Here is a 16,716-nt window from a genome sequence, read left to right as displayed (position 1 = left end):
AAAGTGTAAAATAAAGCTTCATTGGTTAAAACCAGGAAAAGACAACACTTATGCCATATCACAATATTACCATATCCAAAATCCTATACAGTATTTAGTGTCGGATCATGATATGGACATATTGCCCAGCCATATGTTCAGATAGTTTCCCCCAAACGGTCCATTGAATTTGACTCACTTAGGCCTGTCACAATTATTTCATAATTGCAACTTTTGTTTAGATAATCGCAACAATTTTGCATAATGGTCATAATCGTTTCCATGTTGAAAAGAAATAGCAGATATACAAGCTCCAACTCTTGTAGATCAGCTATTTCTTTAAACATTTTTTTTAATCTAAAAGCTTCCAACTCGAAGCAATGCGTTGGAAGCTTGTAGATCAGCTATTTCAGCTTTTAAAGTATACATTTATTAAATATGCCAGTTATGTCATATCTGCCCTGTGCAATTTTTGATTACAAAGCCTAAAATGCAAACAGAATAATATGTTGCGTTATGTTCCAATGTTCAATGCCAAAAACACAATGAAATCGTTAAAGGCAATTATTTGTATGACAAATCTTCAACTTAAATGTTGTACTCGTGACAGCCCTACTCACACTGCCATGAATTTCAGCACAATTTCAGCACCAGCATGAGCTAGATGAGGTTGTAGAAGGAACAGAATGACCATCATTGTCCATCACATATTTGATCCAGTATATATTATATAATGTATTAAGTCACCCATTAATGCATTGGGGGTTTTTTTTAGGCTCACCATGAACATGAAGCAAACTTGAATGTGTATCAAAACTTGAACCGTGAAAAGGAATGTTTTTTTTTGTTTGTTTTTTGTTTACACTTCTCAGAAGTGACAGTCAATCATTCAGCCACACACAATTTCTTTGACCTAATATTTTACAGGTACGTTTAGTCCAGTTGACCCATGTTGGAGAGAGAAACGCCATTAAATCTGATTGGCATACTGTAGTAGTAGGTCCTCATGTCAAATCAGCATTTGGCTTCGAGAAGCAAAAAGAGAATTCACACATCCCTAAAGACGTCCACATTCCAATATACATGTTCAAAATGTTCAAGTGTTGCAAATATTGTAGATCTTTGAATATCAATAGCAAAAATCATATAATGCACTTGAGGAAGGCATTGTGTTATTATTTTTTTCCACCTCACAATCCTTGTGTAATAAGAATGGCAGCTCAAAGGCAGCACAGCCTGGGGGTGAAGGATATAGCTGACCAGGAGCCAAAAAGGTTGAGACCCTGATTCAAAAAGACTTTTGCAGGACAATGAAAGACGAAGGGGGGGGGATTGATCACAAAAGACCCTCAACGGGTCACTTTTTTTTGGAACAAACAGGATTTTTTAAGATATGGACACTGATATAAGAACAAGAATGACTACTGCTCAACAGTGACACCAAGTGTGTTGTGAAACAACAGCCATCTTAACCCATTCAATCCGGGAACACATCTGTGTAATTTTAGATTTCTTTGGCTATTCAAAAATAGCAGATCTAACAAGCTATGAGCTTTTAGATCTGCCATTTTTGAAAAATCTTTACATTTTTTGCAAATCTTTGAAAATATATATTTTTAAAGCAAGCATTTGTAACTCAAATCTTTGCTTCTGGGGGGTCCCTGGAACAAAACATTTTGGGATGGGGGTCCACGGCCAAATACATATCATTTTGGTGGTCCTTGACTTTGAGTACCACTGATATAGCAACATACGTTTTTTCAAAAAACAGCCAAATTGCACACATTGGTTCTCATAATCAGCTACAATTCTTTCAACAACTGCAAATAACTCCTCAGCAACCACAGCAATTCGCTGGTTGTACAATGACTTAACAAGCTCTATGAGCTTGTATATCTATTTTTGAAAGCCAAAGAAATCTAAAATGACAGACGCATTGCCGGATTGAATGGGTTAATAGTTCTTAAAACTGCTTAAAAGAAAATGCCTGCGAGATGATTGATACTGACTGAACAATGCACACAGCGAGTGCTCGATTGAGTCAGGAGTGTAAGAAAGGGACCCTTACAGGTGCATGTTTACAATCTTAAAATAACATCCTAGGATTTTACAGTGATCTATAATAAGTCCATCATTTAAAACTAATATTATTGCCCTATATGTAGACTATCTGACCTTTAAATTTAAAACCCTGCCACTAAAACTGAGGTTGTTTTAAGGATACATGATTTTTTTATTTCCTGAATAATAAAAGGTTGATCATTTTTGATAATGGCACAGGCTGTAGTTTGCATAGACCATTTAAACCCAACCATCACCAGTCTCAACAATGTTACCTCAATGGTTTAAAAATAAAAAGCTACCTCACACCTACAATCATACCCTATTTCACCCTTCGTACTCCAGTGTTTTGGTAGTTTTAACCTCTTTCAACCTGGTCGCTCCGTCATTATAGGTGAACGGCGATACAAAAGAAAAGCGAAAATAGCCGTTCTACAGCTCATAACATGTCGTGATGTCGCAATGAGTTGTGAGCTGGTAGACGGACTAGCCAATTCTGAAATTGGTCTTAAAGGTTCACCCAAAACAATTACTTATTTTCACACACCCGATGAAGCCTCGAATTCATGGAGATGTTTTAGTTTTTGTCGCATTCCTAAGCCAATAATTCGATGACAGGGTGGCTGGTCAGTACCGGAGACTTCGCCGGTCATCAAATTATTGGTTTAGGAACGCGACAAAAAATGTCCATGAATTCAAGGCTTCACTGGGTGTGTAATTGATTACTCCTTTAAGTTATAACGGAGCACAAAAATATTACAACTAGTATCAGGTGGTTACATTCAGTTACGTGTATCTGTGGAATCTATTACCACTGTGGCACAAAAGGAAATAAGTTCTCTTCTGGTAAACATTGGAATAAAGATTGACTGTTCAAAAAAATAAAAAGGAAAAAGGAAATCTAAATCTCTTCTCTTTTGAGAGCAGGAAACTGCTTGTACCATGCCAGCAAGCGCAGAAAAGGTTTATAATGCAACACAATGTGCAGTAAAATGGGAGCCGACTATTACCCTCTTTTGCAGTGTCAAAATGTACACAGCGCTAAAAGCTTATAGACTTTATTTAAACGAAGTACAAAGAGTGAAACAGGGTATGCTGCTCCATGGAAAAAAATAACTAAAAACGGAGAGAAGAGAAAAAAAAGCCACCTTTCTGACATAAGCTGTCCCCACGTGTAAACATATGCTGTGTTGTGTTTGTGGCTTTGCTCTTTTCTCTGACGACTTAAAAAAAAGAAGGGAAACTGTCCTGCGGGGGTGGGGGGGGGTATAGAAGAGGTTCAGTCAGCGTAGCTCATGATGCCACCGCACCGGTTCCGCTTTAGCTGGAAATCTTCTCTATTTCGTCCAGATCGTCAGTGTCCAGTCTTTCAATTTTCTTATCTGGAGGGGAGGGAGGACAAAAACCGTTTAGTTCATTTGAATGATACTAGTAGGCGGCAGTGGCTCAGGCGTAGAGTGGCCGGTAGAGCGGCCCGGATGGGAACCATGAGGTTCCCTGTTCGATCCCGGGCTCCCCCAGAGTTAGTGTCGAAGTGTTCTTGAGCAAGACGCTGAACCCCTAACTGCTCCCGATGAGCAGGTTGGTGCCTTGCATGGTTTCCTCTGCCATCGGTGTATGAATGGGTGAATGTAAAGCGCTTTGGACAAGTGCACTATATAAATGCACCATTTATATAAATGCACCATTTGGTATGATTTCATGTATTAAAGTGGTACAGTTCATTTGGAAGAAATGAATGATACTAGTATGCTTTCATGGATTAAAGCGAAAAAGAATCTCACGACTGAGAATGTTAGTATGACCAAGTCCTAATGTGCAATTTGTGAGTATGAAAGGAGACCCTATGCTTTATCGGTAGGTCTACGGACGCTTCATGTCCCGTTACACACTTAGGGGAGAGGAGAGAGAGAGGATGAGACTTTACAGTCAGTCCATGCAGAGACCCGTGAAGGTTACATTACGAGAAGAGTCTCTGATCTTGCTACCGCTTGCAATGCGCGTTCACTTTACTTCAAGAGAGCAAATAAAATGAGTCCCTAGAGTTGGAAAGAGAGAGTGAGTGAGGGTGCATCTCAGGTTCTTATTCTGATCTGTCCTATCTCCTACGGGAGGTTGAAGTCGGTCGGCCATTTTGTTCCTCGCTTCAAGTCTCTTATGCCTGCTCGAAGGACATAGGAAATCGGATTAGGAAGCATCACTGAGGAGGTAGGACGTAGGAAACCCAAGTGCTTGCTACCAAGGAACCTTTTGAAAGGAGAAGTCGTACTGGACGCCGGGGATGCGCCATGACATGGCAAACCTCGCACCGGAAGTTTGATGAATTACATTGCAGTGAATGAAGCCGGCTGGACCAGCTCATGAACAAACATTATTTCTTAACGATTGAGACCTTGGTCATCGGTGTGAATCGGTTCAGGAATATAAAAGACACATCACAGGTTGTTTTCTAATCACTTGCTTTTCGATGTGCACAGTACATAATTTCCTGTTCCTATGATTACTATTATTACTATATACTCGAAGTACTATATACTATTGAAATATAGATATATTTAAGGTAGAGTAAGTGATATTCATATTCAAAATAACCTTAAATCTGTTTGACATTTGAGTCTTGGGAGAATGAACAGGCAAGTTGAACTCTATTTAACCTGGCTTCCCGGGAACAAAATTACCCCACCTGCCAGATTCCCCTTGGCTGGCAAAATGTGTCTATCCATCCATTGTACCCAAAAGCTGGTGACGCACATCTCTGCCTGGATGCATGCTCTCTAGTAATACTGTCTGTCTGTAACAGACTGTCTTTCTCAATGTATTATCTCTGCAATTTTAGAACGATGCAACCCTAAAATATTAATTCAAATCATAATTTAATTGCAAAACACGTGTTCTGCAAAATAGCATTTTCTTTTAATTGACAATAAAAAATGTAAAGGATGTCAATGTCCTGAAGTGTCCAAAGTACTTTTATTTTCCTGTGTTAAAATGTTGTAAGGCAGCACCATGGACAGTAGTGATGTGTGGGTAGTTTCATGTTCATCTCTAGTTGAGGTTTTGTCGTTGATGCCATGTTGTGTGTGTGTGTGTGTGTGTGTGTGTGTGTGTGTGTGTGTGTGTGTGTGTGTGTGTGTGTGTGTGTGTGTGTGTGTGTGTGTGTGTGTGTGTGCTCGTTCCAGACGAGGAAGACGGTGAATGATAGGACAGGAAATGGTGGACAATTTTGCAATACTGTGGCCGTTCAGAAACATACTTTGTGCTCTTTAACACATTCCACGCCAGAGTTTAATATGATAATGTACTCACCAGTGCCAGCGATTTATTGTTGTTTTTTTCACGTCGCCACAGACCTCGCTAAATACCTTATGATCGCGCGTTAAACTGTTAGTAGACACACAGGGTAGCTGTGTGAGTGGCCCAGAGAAGACCGTTTCAATCTGCGACATTCCATTTTGCAGTAGTCACGGTTTCTGTTAAACAGCGTTCAGCGAGGAGAAAAACAACTCCGTTTCTCTGGATACGGATATTTCCATATCCGGGTGTGCTACAATGAAATGTGTCACTGCGAGGGAGGCCTACAATGAAATGTGTCACTGCGAAAAAAAAAAAAAAAGACCACTTCGCGTAGAACTACGCGACTGGCACGCTGCGCAATTATTTTGGTTTGCGTAGAACTATGCGATTGGCAAGTAATGTGTTAAATACCTCTATAAAATGATAAAGTGTACACATCGGAAAGCAACACTTTTGTGTGGGTGTGTACGCGTGCGTGTGTGTCAGTCTGTCTCTTACTGAAATGCTCCTGGATTCTGTTGAGGATGTTCATGCTGAACTTGCTATCCACCATGTTGATGGCCAGCCCTCGCTTGCCGAATCGGCCCGTGCGGCCAATCCTGTGCAGGTACGTCTCGTTGTCCGGGTTACCGTCCTTGTCCACCGGCAGGTCAAAGTTGATCACCACGGAAACCTGTTCAACGTCAATACCTGAACGGATGGAAAAGGGTTGATATGTCACATTATTATTATTATTAACACTTTTAACCTGGCAATCCTATTTCGGGCATGTCATTCTAAGCAAACATAATAATAAGACCAATTTCATCCCGCGGGGGAAATTCAGTTTTCATCTTCACCCAGGTGAGAGCTGCCCAAAGAGGGGTGTGAGTGGGGGGGGCGCGGGGGTTAGGGGTCTTGCTCAGGGACACCTCGACACATTGCCGGCACCTGGAATCGATCACCCGTTCAGCTATGGCCGATCCCCCCCATTTAAAAAAAACAAAAACAATCAGCTATTCTTGCCACACAACACCATCATACATATTTCAAATTGTCATGACAAATGGCAGTGGTGTTAGGAACAGGTACAGGTGTTAGGAACAAATGGACCAAATAAATAAATTAACAAAGTATCCTCAAGGCCTATACATGAACAAACAACATTTTACATGAAAGCTAATTAAACAAGAGCTTCCTTGTTATATGTTGTACGATATATTTTCCAGACGCACATGACTAGGGCTGTCACAAATATTACATAATCGCCTAATCGCAATTATGAGATAATTTTTGAGCGACAATTAAATCGCCAAGTCAAATGTCCTAATCGTGACAGCCGTACACATTAATGATATACTGTACATTTTAATGCAATAACGTTTTTGCCTTCTGTGTCCTAAGGCATACATTTTCCTCAAAGGAATACATAATGTATGTGTGAACCAGTATTTCAATATTGCATATTACAAGGACAGAGTAAAATCCACAACTCTATTTATACATTTGGTTCCGATTTGCATTATTCCCAGGCACACTGACTGTCCTTTTGTTCCCAGTGCCCACTAGCATTTTTTAATACCGCAAAGGACCTTTTTTTCCCCACAACAACAGACATCTTGGCAGGTAAAATGCCTGAAGGTAATAACTTTGTCTGATGTAAGGGTTTGTGTGTGCCAGCCAGCATGAAAGCCACAGTCACAACACTAGAGGGAGCAACCATGATCTGGTACCATCCAGATTTAGAACAAAATTCTGCCACCAAAATGTGGAATGCCCTGACACACACCATCCGTTAAAAGGATGTGTATCACTGGTCTCTTTCAAAATTGGCCTGAAAAAACAGCAGGAGGCAAGATGAGGTAAATGTTATTTCCCCATTTACTTTTTACATATAGTGCTTGTATTTGTTGATGACATGTATTATTGTGTTCATTGTCTATGCTATGTTGATGAATTGAATACATAGGACCACAATTTTGTGTTGTCCTTCTTACTGTACGACGTGCCGTTTACATTTCTGACCAATGAAAGAAATTCAATGAATCAAAAACTGTGCATGAGCCGTCTACGCCCACACCAAAATGAAACACCCATTACGGTTAGGGTTGATATACTTTAGGATTTTAACGATTCCCTCTTAACCCATTAAGACCTGGAACTGTGTCATTTTTAGATTTGAGCTTAAAAGCATTATTTTACACTTTGGGCTATTCAAAAATAGCAGATATACAAGCTCATAGCACGGCACCAAGTGCCGCGCTACGAGCTTGTAGATCTGCTATTTTTGAAAAATCGTGAAAATGTGTGCAAATCTTTGAATATACATATATCTTTAAAGTGAACATTTGTAACTCAAATCTTTGCTTCTGGGGTGTCCCTGGAACAAAATATTTTGATTGGGGTCCGCGGCCAAATACATATCATTTTGGGGGTCCTTGAGATGAAAAAGATTGAGCACCACTGATACAGAAACGTTTTTCAGAATACTGTTGAGACTTAGGAGACATGTAGAATCGGCTTCAGGTCTCAATGGGTTAATGGTCCGATTCCTTAACAGGTTCCCTTTCACGATTCCTATAGGGGGGTTCCAAATGGACCCTTACAGGTCTGTAACTCTGAGTGTACAAATGGAACCGTAAGGGTCCATTTGTACACTCTCATAGTTATGGTGTTCCTTGATATTAAAAACATTTGATAGCCACCAGTATTATAATCGTATAGCAGACATGAAGTCCATAACCAGCTCTAGGTCTGTTCACACAGAGCACTATAACTATATCGTTAATCATTATATATTTTTACATCCACTTGATTTTTTTTTCTTCTTTTTTTTTACTCCACATAGAACCATAGATAATGTGTTCCAAAGTTAAAGTATTTGGGAAATATTCTGTATCTCGGCTCCTGTGTTTTACTATGTATTTTTGGCGATCATGCCATTTTCAACTGGCTGCAATTATGGAACAGATTACCGCGATCAGATATTCCCCCCCCCCCCCCCCCCCCCCGATTCTACGAGACCCCTGTGTGTAATGAGGGGATCACCGTGAGAGAAAACCTCTGGCATTCAATGTGTTAAAAGTGTGATAAACATGGTTCCGTAAACTGTTCCAAATGTGATGGACCGGTTCCGGGTTCCTCCGGTTCCGAACCCTAATTACTGTCATTAGCAGTGTTTTCCTGTCAGAGGGTCTATATGACGTTTGGGGTCCGTACCTCGTGCACACACGTTGGTGGTGACCAGGACCTTCTCCTTGCCGTCCCTGAAGCGCTCGATGACAGCGGCTCTCTGCTCCACCTGCATCTCCCCGCTCAGCAGCGCCACCTGGTGGCCCTCCCTGGACAGCTCCCCTGCCAGCCAGCCTGCCGTCTTCCTCGTCTGGACCACAAACGCACAACATGGCAACAATCAATCAAAAACTCAACACGGGCAGCCAAATCTTTGCATTCGGGGGTTCCTGGAACAAAATATTTGGCCACGGGGGTGCGTGGCCAAATACATATAATTTTGGCATACTGTAATCAAATGCCATGCTAAATCAGCCTCAGTTCTTATGGTAATGCATCAAATTTATAGAAACTAGTCCATACCCGGGGATGTGCGCAGTCATAAGTATTTGCAGACTTGGGGTTATACACAGTAGCCTATATGCTTAGTTAAACTTTGGGAGACCAAGTTTCACTCTCGTATTCAAAATACAAAACAGAGTAAAAAACACAACACAACAAACACTAACAAAAAGTTAGAATATGGAGATAAGAGGTTTCTTTCCCCACAGCAACAATACTAACATGACAGAAGATCATAGCCTGGGCGATGGTGATGGCTCCGTAGATGTTGCACAGGGCTTGGAACTTCTCCTCCTTGCTGTTACAGAGCACGTAGTACTGTTTGATGGTGTCCAGCGTCTCCTCCTCTCGCTTCAGCTTGATGATGTTGGGGTCGGGCACGATGCGCTGGGCAAAGTTCCACACAGACTCCTCAAACGTGGCTGAGAACAGCAACATTTGGCAGTTCTTGGGCAGCATTCTGAGCATGAGGAAGAGAGAGAGAGAGAGGGGGTAAAAGACCAGGAACGTAATCGATTATGGGATTGAGGAAAACTAAACCGGGATTGATTCAAGGGTCTGTTCTTAAGACCCTTTCCCACAGAACAAAAAACCCCACTGACACCTGGCTTTTGTCCAGTGATGTCAGAAGTACTCACAAGTTTTACTTAAATAAAAGTATCAATACTGCAATGTAGATTTACTCTGTTACAAGTTGAAGTCCCATATTCAAAATGTACTTCAGTAAAACTACAAAAGTATCGGCATCAAAATACACTGAAAGTACCAACGGTAAAAGTACCCATTGTGTCCCATTTCACAAGCTCAAAACGTATAATTTATTTTTTGGAAATAGCAGATCTACAAGCTCACAATGTGTCACACTGTGAGCTATACGACGCATTGTGAGCTTGTAGATCAGCTATTTTCAAATATGCGTGTGTGTGTGTATGTAAACATACCAATTTACATATTACATAATATATAACATACCAATTTTGGAGGTCTTGGCACGAAAAAGTTTGAGAAACTACTGATTTAGAAGAAGGCTAAAAGAAATACAGCCTGACCTCTGGATGCGGATGCTCTGGTCCTGGTGGCCTTGTGTGGCGATCATGACGTCAGCCTCGTCCAGGACAAACACCTTGATCTTCTTGGGGTCGATGAACCGAAACTTGTGGCACCAGTCCAACATTGTGCCAGGAGTGCCAATGACAATCTGCTCCTCCAGTGTTGTGCCCCTCTGCACTGGAACATGTACATACACACACACAATGACAATCTGCTCTTACAGTGCTATGCCCAGCTGCACTGCAACATAGTACATACATACTGCAGCGTTATGCCCATCTAAACTGAAACTTGTACATACATACACACAGTGTTATGCCTCTGCACTGTGACGTGTACGTAACGTATGTACATACATACATACATGCATACATACACACAATGACCATCTGCTCCTGCTGTGTTATGCCCTTCTGCACTGAAACATGTACATACATACATACACACACCGTTAGGATTAATAACTCAAAAGCTGTCAATAGCATCATTACTTAAAGTATAGTATGTTTTCATTTATTATCATTTCCTGTCTTGTAATTGTTAAACCAGCACCATGTAGTTTGGGGCATCAGTGGCCACATTGGAGACGAATAACATGGCAGCCGACGTCTTTGACTTCATTACCCAAGAGTCTCTGAATGCATGTCCAGCGAGGACACGCTGTGACTTGGCCAGTCTTCGCTTTGACTGGCAGTTCTGCCTTGGTAAATGCCAGGATGAAACTCAAGGTCTCCCCTATTCATAATAATACAGTCAAGCCCCTAGCAATGGGGGCCTGTGGCCTAATAGATTTGTTTGAGGGTTGTTAATGTGAAATGTTTGAGAAGAACCACTGCAATAAAGAAATATAGCCTTGTAAAAACAATAAAGATGTGCTGTGGCTATATAGGTCGATTCTGCCCAACTACGCCGTTCCCGAGTGCAGTGGAGGTAGACTTACACTTGTTGCCTCGGATAGCGTAGACCAGCTTTACTTCTGGGTAGTTTTTGCCCATCAGCTCGATTACCTTGCCAGTTTGAAGTGCCAGCTCGAAGGTGGGCGACACACACAGGCACTGATGGAAGACAATAAAAATAGAACTTATGTTGGAGGTTATGTGATCCTGTAAGAAATGATGCTACATTTTCCCCGGTAACATTGTAATAATTATGTCAAGCTACTAAAAGACTAACCTGAGGATATCTGTTGTTTGGGTCTACGTGACTGAGCATTGCCAGGACAAAGGCAGCCGTTTTCCCCGTCCCTGACTGTGATTGGGCAATCAGATTCTGTGGACTACAGAAGGCAAGAGGGGTTGGTGAACAGTCCTACAGCAACAGTGGCTGCCAGCCACTGTTACTTATAATGTCGGTTTCGATACATTTTCGGTCAATTGCCATGCCCTACAAAGTAGACATCATGAAAGACTCAACAATGTGAGTGTGCTGCTATACTTACGGTTCTGCCAGCATCATGGGTAAAGCAGTCTCTTGGATTTTGGAGGGTCGGTTAAAGCCCATGCCGTACACGCCTTGAAGCAGCTGAGGTTTGCTGCAGCAAAGAGGAAATGAGCATCAACACCATTGGGTGGAGGGGTGGGGGGGGGTAAATACAAGACATGGGGGGATGGGGGGGGGGGGTCTACACAACAAATCTAACCACATGAAGAGATGGGGTGGGGGTGGGTGGATTCTCAGAGATCACTCACAGTCTGAGCTCCTCAAAAGACTTGACCGAATACAGCGGAGAGTTGGGATCCCTCTGAAGCACCTCCACTTGGTTAGTGGTGTTTATTAGATTACTGCGGATCAGCTTGTTCAACAACGACTGGGCCGCTTTGTCATCTGGAAGGGAGGGAGATAAAAAATTAAACCCAGACATGGCGACGTGTCATTTTACAGAAAATTATAAAGACTGAGGGACTAAACATTTTTTATTGTTTTGCCATGTTAGGGGATGAAACTTTGTAGAGTTATTCCGAAACCAACACCAGTATGGGAAAAGCTGCCGATACTGCCTAAAATGTTGGTATTGGTGGGGTAGGTCAGTCTATGCCATTCTGATGCAATTGTAACCATGTAATTTATCACATGATGATGTGTCATTTACAGTGATCAATTATTTTGTATTTTGAATGCTTCAGTTGATGTTGCACTACTGTTTTACTCTTACTGTACTACTTACATCAATATTTTACTAACTTGTAGCTGCAACTATTGTTTTGGATCAGTACTCTGTATCGACCGAGTCTCGAAATCGGTATTTTTTTATCGGTACATCCCTAGATAAAGCACTGGCTAAACCCAGTTGAATAATATAGCAGGAATGTGTTGATTTCGTCATGTGTTGATTTCGTCGACTAAAACTATGACGAAAAATGTTCGTCGACTACCTTTTTTCACTGACGAAAACTAAATAAAAACTAAGCTATGATGACTAAAACTAAGACTAAATATATTGACAATTTCGTCAACAAATAAAAACTAGACTAAAATGTTAGTGAGGGACTAGTGAGATCCAGTAGAACTAAAAAACAAGTCATTTTATGTTTTGGTTGCGCTCGGGTGTTGCGCTCGCGGCTATTTTCAGTATGCAACCAAGTGTAAAATCTGGCGTTATGACGCCATCAAGCACCACCAAAAATACATTTTTGACGACTAAATCAACTGTAGATTTAGTCGACTAAAATCTTATGAGTAGACTAAAACTAGACAAAAAGTAAAACATTTCAGATGACTAAAATATTAATAAAAATAAATGGAATTTGATTCATCAGACTATGACTAAAACTAAATCAAAATCAACACTGGTTAACGGTCAGGCTCTAGTCACCCTTGTCATCCTCCTCTGACTTTGTTGTTGTTGTTGTTGTTGTTGTTGTCGTCTCCCCCCCTCCCTCCGTCTTTGCCGGGGCACTGCTTGCGACTATTGTTGTTGTGGTGGTGGTGGTGGTTGCTGTTGAGGTGGAAGTGCCTGTGATGCGGGACATCATTGACATTATATTCGTCATAATAGGTTGATTGAATACTTTATTAACAGTTTTGCAAATAGTGCAGAGGTAGGAATTTACAATGATTGTTAAAAGGATAACACAAAAGGCCCTTGGGGCTCGTTGTTTCCATTGTGGGCCTGTAAATACATAGGAATAAGTAACTTAACTATATGATTAATGGTGTTTTTTGGGGGTAAACTTACCATTTTCTTCTGGTTTGTCTTTTATTTGAAGGCCACCGATCTGTGAAGATATAACATGATGAGAATGAACAGTGGCTGAGCATTTGCATTACGATCAGTGGTGGAAAGTACATTTACCAAATTTTCAATACTTTTACTTCTACTCCATCACATCTCAGATGCAAATATTGTGCTTTTACTCCACTACAATTATATGAAATCTTTAACTAGTAGTTGCTTTATAGATTTGTATTATTACAAAACACACTAACTACTGTCTTCAGCCCTATAAATATATATATATTTCGGACATTTGAAATTGTGAAATGGGACCTTCTGCACAATGAGTACTTTACTTTTGGTACTTTGTTTATTTTGATACAGACACATTTTGAATACGGGAATTCTACTTGTAGTACATTGATTGCAGTATTGATACTTTTAAAAACATGCGAGTGCTCTATCCATCACTGATTACGAAACAATACACAAGCCCCCGGGCATCTCGATTTAAAGCATGCTATTTTGAAGTCTCATCAGTTGCACAAGAGCATTGGTTCTCAAAGTGGGGTCCGGGGACCCCCAGGGGTACTTGAGGGGGTTCCAGGGGGTCCCCAGCTAAATGATGGATGGGAACCAAATGGACCCTTATGGGTCTGTAACTCTGAGAGTGTGCAAATGGAACCAAATGGACCCTAACGGGTCCATTTGGTTCCATTTGTACACTCTCAGAGTTAAGATAACATTGATTTTACAACATGAATTGGGGTCCCAGAGATAGAAATGCCATTAAATGGGGGTCCGTAGCCCTAATGCATGTCAAACTGGGCGTCCTTAAAATGTATCTTTTCAAATGGGGGTCCGCGGGCTAATAAGTGTCCATTTGGGGGTCCTTGACATGAAAAAGTTTGAGAACCACTGCACTAGAGCAGTGGTTCTCAAACCTTTTCATGCCAAGGACCCCCAAATTGACACTTATTAGCCTGCGGAACCCCATTTGAAAAGATATACCAGGGACCCCATAAGACAATATTTTTTACGGCTCTAGCAGTGATTCTCAACCATTTTGATTTCTAGGACCCCCAGTTTGACATGCATTATAGGCTACGGCCCCCATTTAATGGCATTTATATCTCTGGGACCCCAATTTAAATAGTCAAATCAATGTTAATTTAACTCAGAGTGTACAAATGGAACCTAACGGGTCCATTTGGTTCCATTTGTACACTCTCAGAGTTACAGACCCATAAGGGTTCATTTGGTTCACACAATCATTTAGCTGGGGACCCCCTGGAACTCCCTCAAGGACCCCTGGGGGTCCCCGGACCCCACTTTGAGAACCAAGGCACTAGAGGCTAGTAGCTTGGCAGCTAAATGCTAACAGACAGAGCTCATGTGCTAATAGCTCTGGTCAGAAGAAGAGAAGTCCTTCAAACCCTATGGACCAGAGCTAATGAGCTAGCTCTGTAGCTCTGCTGTATGAGTGGACTCACTGTCATGCAGCATCTCTGTAATCAGCTAGCTAATGTTAGCTAACCCGGTGCTTTAACCTAATAAACCACTGCTGTTGTCTAGTTTAAACAGGCTGGGATATTTTTAAATCATCCAAGTCACCAGGTATAGCAGTTAGTTAAGTTAATTCTACAACGTAGACACAGAGGTGTAAGAAGAAGAATGGGTGGAAAAACATTAAAACAACAACGAGTTGTTAGCCTAAAAGTTAGCACAACCAGTGTTGCCAGGTTCTGTGAGAGAAACAAGCAACCAGGTTTGGGAAAACTCACAGACTACTAGGCCATTATGAGCACTTTAATCTGTATAAATTGAAAATAGCAGATCTACAAGCTTAAAGGTCCGCTATTTTAACAAATTCTTCTTGTAGATTCTGTAGATCTGACTGACATTTACAAAAAAAACTTGAAATAAAATGTGGAATATTTGGAAGATTTTTAAAACATTTTAAACATCACAAATCTAGTACGGAAGCCCCCCTGGCACACAATACAATTCAGATGGGGATTAGGGACAAATACATATTTATTTGGGGGTCCACGACATGAAAACATTTGAGAACCATTAGTTTAAAACCATTTAAGAATTGTCCAAAGTCCAAATAAGCAACTGCACTTTAGAAACAAGCCCAAAAACCACCAATACTTACAAGCAACTTCCTAGAAAAATAAGCCCATATGACTCCTTTGTTTCTTTTTTTTTTGCTTTTATTTTAATGTTGCTTTTCTTTTTTTCCCTTTATTGTTAAATTTGTACTTTTTCTGTACTTGTATTCTTGCTCTGTAAAGCAGTGGTTCTCAAACTCATGTCAAGGACCCCCAAATTGACATTTCTATCACTTGGACCGCAATTTATATTGTAAAATCTATGTCAATTTAACTCTGAGAGTGTACACATTCTAAATGGACCCGTGTGTACACTCTCAGAGTTACAGACCCATAAGGGTCAATTTGGTGCCTAATCTATCATTTAACTGGGGACCCCCTGGAACACCCTCAAGGACCCCTGGGGGTCCCCGGACCCCACTTTGAGAACCAATGCTGTAAAGCACTTGAGCTGCAATTCATGTCATGAAAGGTGCAATACAAATAAAGTTTATTAATATTATTATTATAAGTCGCTTACAATAAGCGGACATGGCAACACTGAGCATAACAGCAGGCCCACAGACAGAATAAAGCATTGATTGAACCTGAACTACGTACCGACTCAGCCGCTGCCTCCTGCTCGTCCACCGCCAGCGCCCAGGAGTCTGTAGCCATGGTGATAGATAGTTCTATTACGAATAACCACTAGAATAACTCAGCCAGGTGGTAGAACCCAGCAGAAAGTTACTAAAAGTCTGTAAATGTAACAGAGAAACTATCTTCTCCACAATGGCGTGTTCTGATGAGACGAGATGACGTGGGTACGACGCGCTCAGAGAGCCGAGTGGGAACTTAAACTATAGGGGCGAGAGGAGAATGGTTCCGGGCCCGGGTTGGCACCGATATATTATAACTCTATGGTTGATTGAACACTTTATTTAGACATTTGTACATGAAAGTACAGTTCAAATACAAGGTCAACTAAATAGGATAAAAACATTGTTTCTATTTGAAATACATGAAATGTATGTAAGACATTCAGGGCTATCAATTCATAGTGAGTTGGCACTTGGCTCGTATTGTTTTGATTAAAAAAAGACAAACAATATACATCATTATATTTAAAATGTAAAGGAAACAGAAATATTTTTTTTTTTTTTTTTTTGTAAGTGTGGCAGACTGTCACTGTGGGCTGAATTCGAATAACTTATAGCATTATTGTGCTCAACCTGTAGATGTCACCAAAAAACATCCTGCATCAACACATCTCATACCACATAGACTGGTAAATAGAATGATTGATTGATTGATTGATTGATTGATTGATTGATTGATTGATTGATTGATTGATTGATAGCTTATTAACATTTTGCAAAAAAGGTACAGTGGTACCTGTGCCCCCCCAAAAAAGCACAGGTCTTGTTTCCATTGATATCCTGATTTGTTGATTGAGGTCCCAATTTGATCTACCACTCCATCATCACTATTTTGCAGAAAAGCAGTGGTGGAAGAAGTACTCTCATTCTT

General features: G+C 40.8%; 1 protein-coding gene across 1 annotated transcript; it reads right to left on the bottom strand.

Moving 5' to 3' along the window:
- Positions 1-3,082: 3,082 nt before the first annotated feature.
- ddx19b (DEAD-box helicase 19b) lies at positions 3,083-16,002 on the bottom strand. Its single transcript, XM_084061229.1, has 12 exons — positions 15,808-16,002; positions 13,112-13,151; positions 12,749-12,889; positions 11,625-11,760; positions 11,375-11,467; positions 11,110-11,212; positions 10,877-10,991; positions 9,936-10,113; positions 9,109-9,346; positions 8,533-8,695; positions 5,833-6,024; positions 3,083-3,422 (listed from the first exon to the last, which is right to left on the bottom strand). Exons 1-12 carry the CDS (start codon positions 15,862-15,864, stop codon positions 3,361-3,363), a joined length of 1,518 nt encoding a protein of 505 aa, XP_083917355.1. The 5' UTR covers positions 15,865-16,002; the 3' UTR covers positions 3,083-3,360.
- Positions 16,003-16,716: the final 714 nt, after the last annotated feature.

This window comes from Gymnoscopelus microlampas (assembly GCF_963454915.1).
Source record: "Gymnoscopelus microlampas genome assembly, chromosome: 7".
Taxonomy (NCBI): Eukaryota; Metazoa; Chordata; class Actinopteri; order Myctophiformes; family Myctophidae; genus Gymnoscopelus; species Gymnoscopelus microlampas.
This window is presented reverse-complemented; position numbering and strand designations above follow the sequence as displayed.

What these genes read in the sequence shown, in the direction of transcription:
- ddx19b (XM_084061229.1), bottom strand. Translation starts at nt 15,864, where the DNA reads ATGGCTACAGACTCCTGGGCGCTGGCGGTGGACGAGCAGGAGGCAGCG. An exon ending in CCCATGATGCTGGCAGAACC is followed by an intron (nt 11,213 to 11,374) that starts GTAAGTATAGCA and finishes TGCCTTCTGTAG; the next exon opens with TCCACAGAATCTGATTGCCC. An exon ending in CACCAACGTGTGTGCACGAG is followed by an intron (nt 6,025 to 8,532) that starts GTACGGACCCCA and finishes CCATCCGTTCAG; the next exon opens with GTATTGACGTTGAACAGGTT.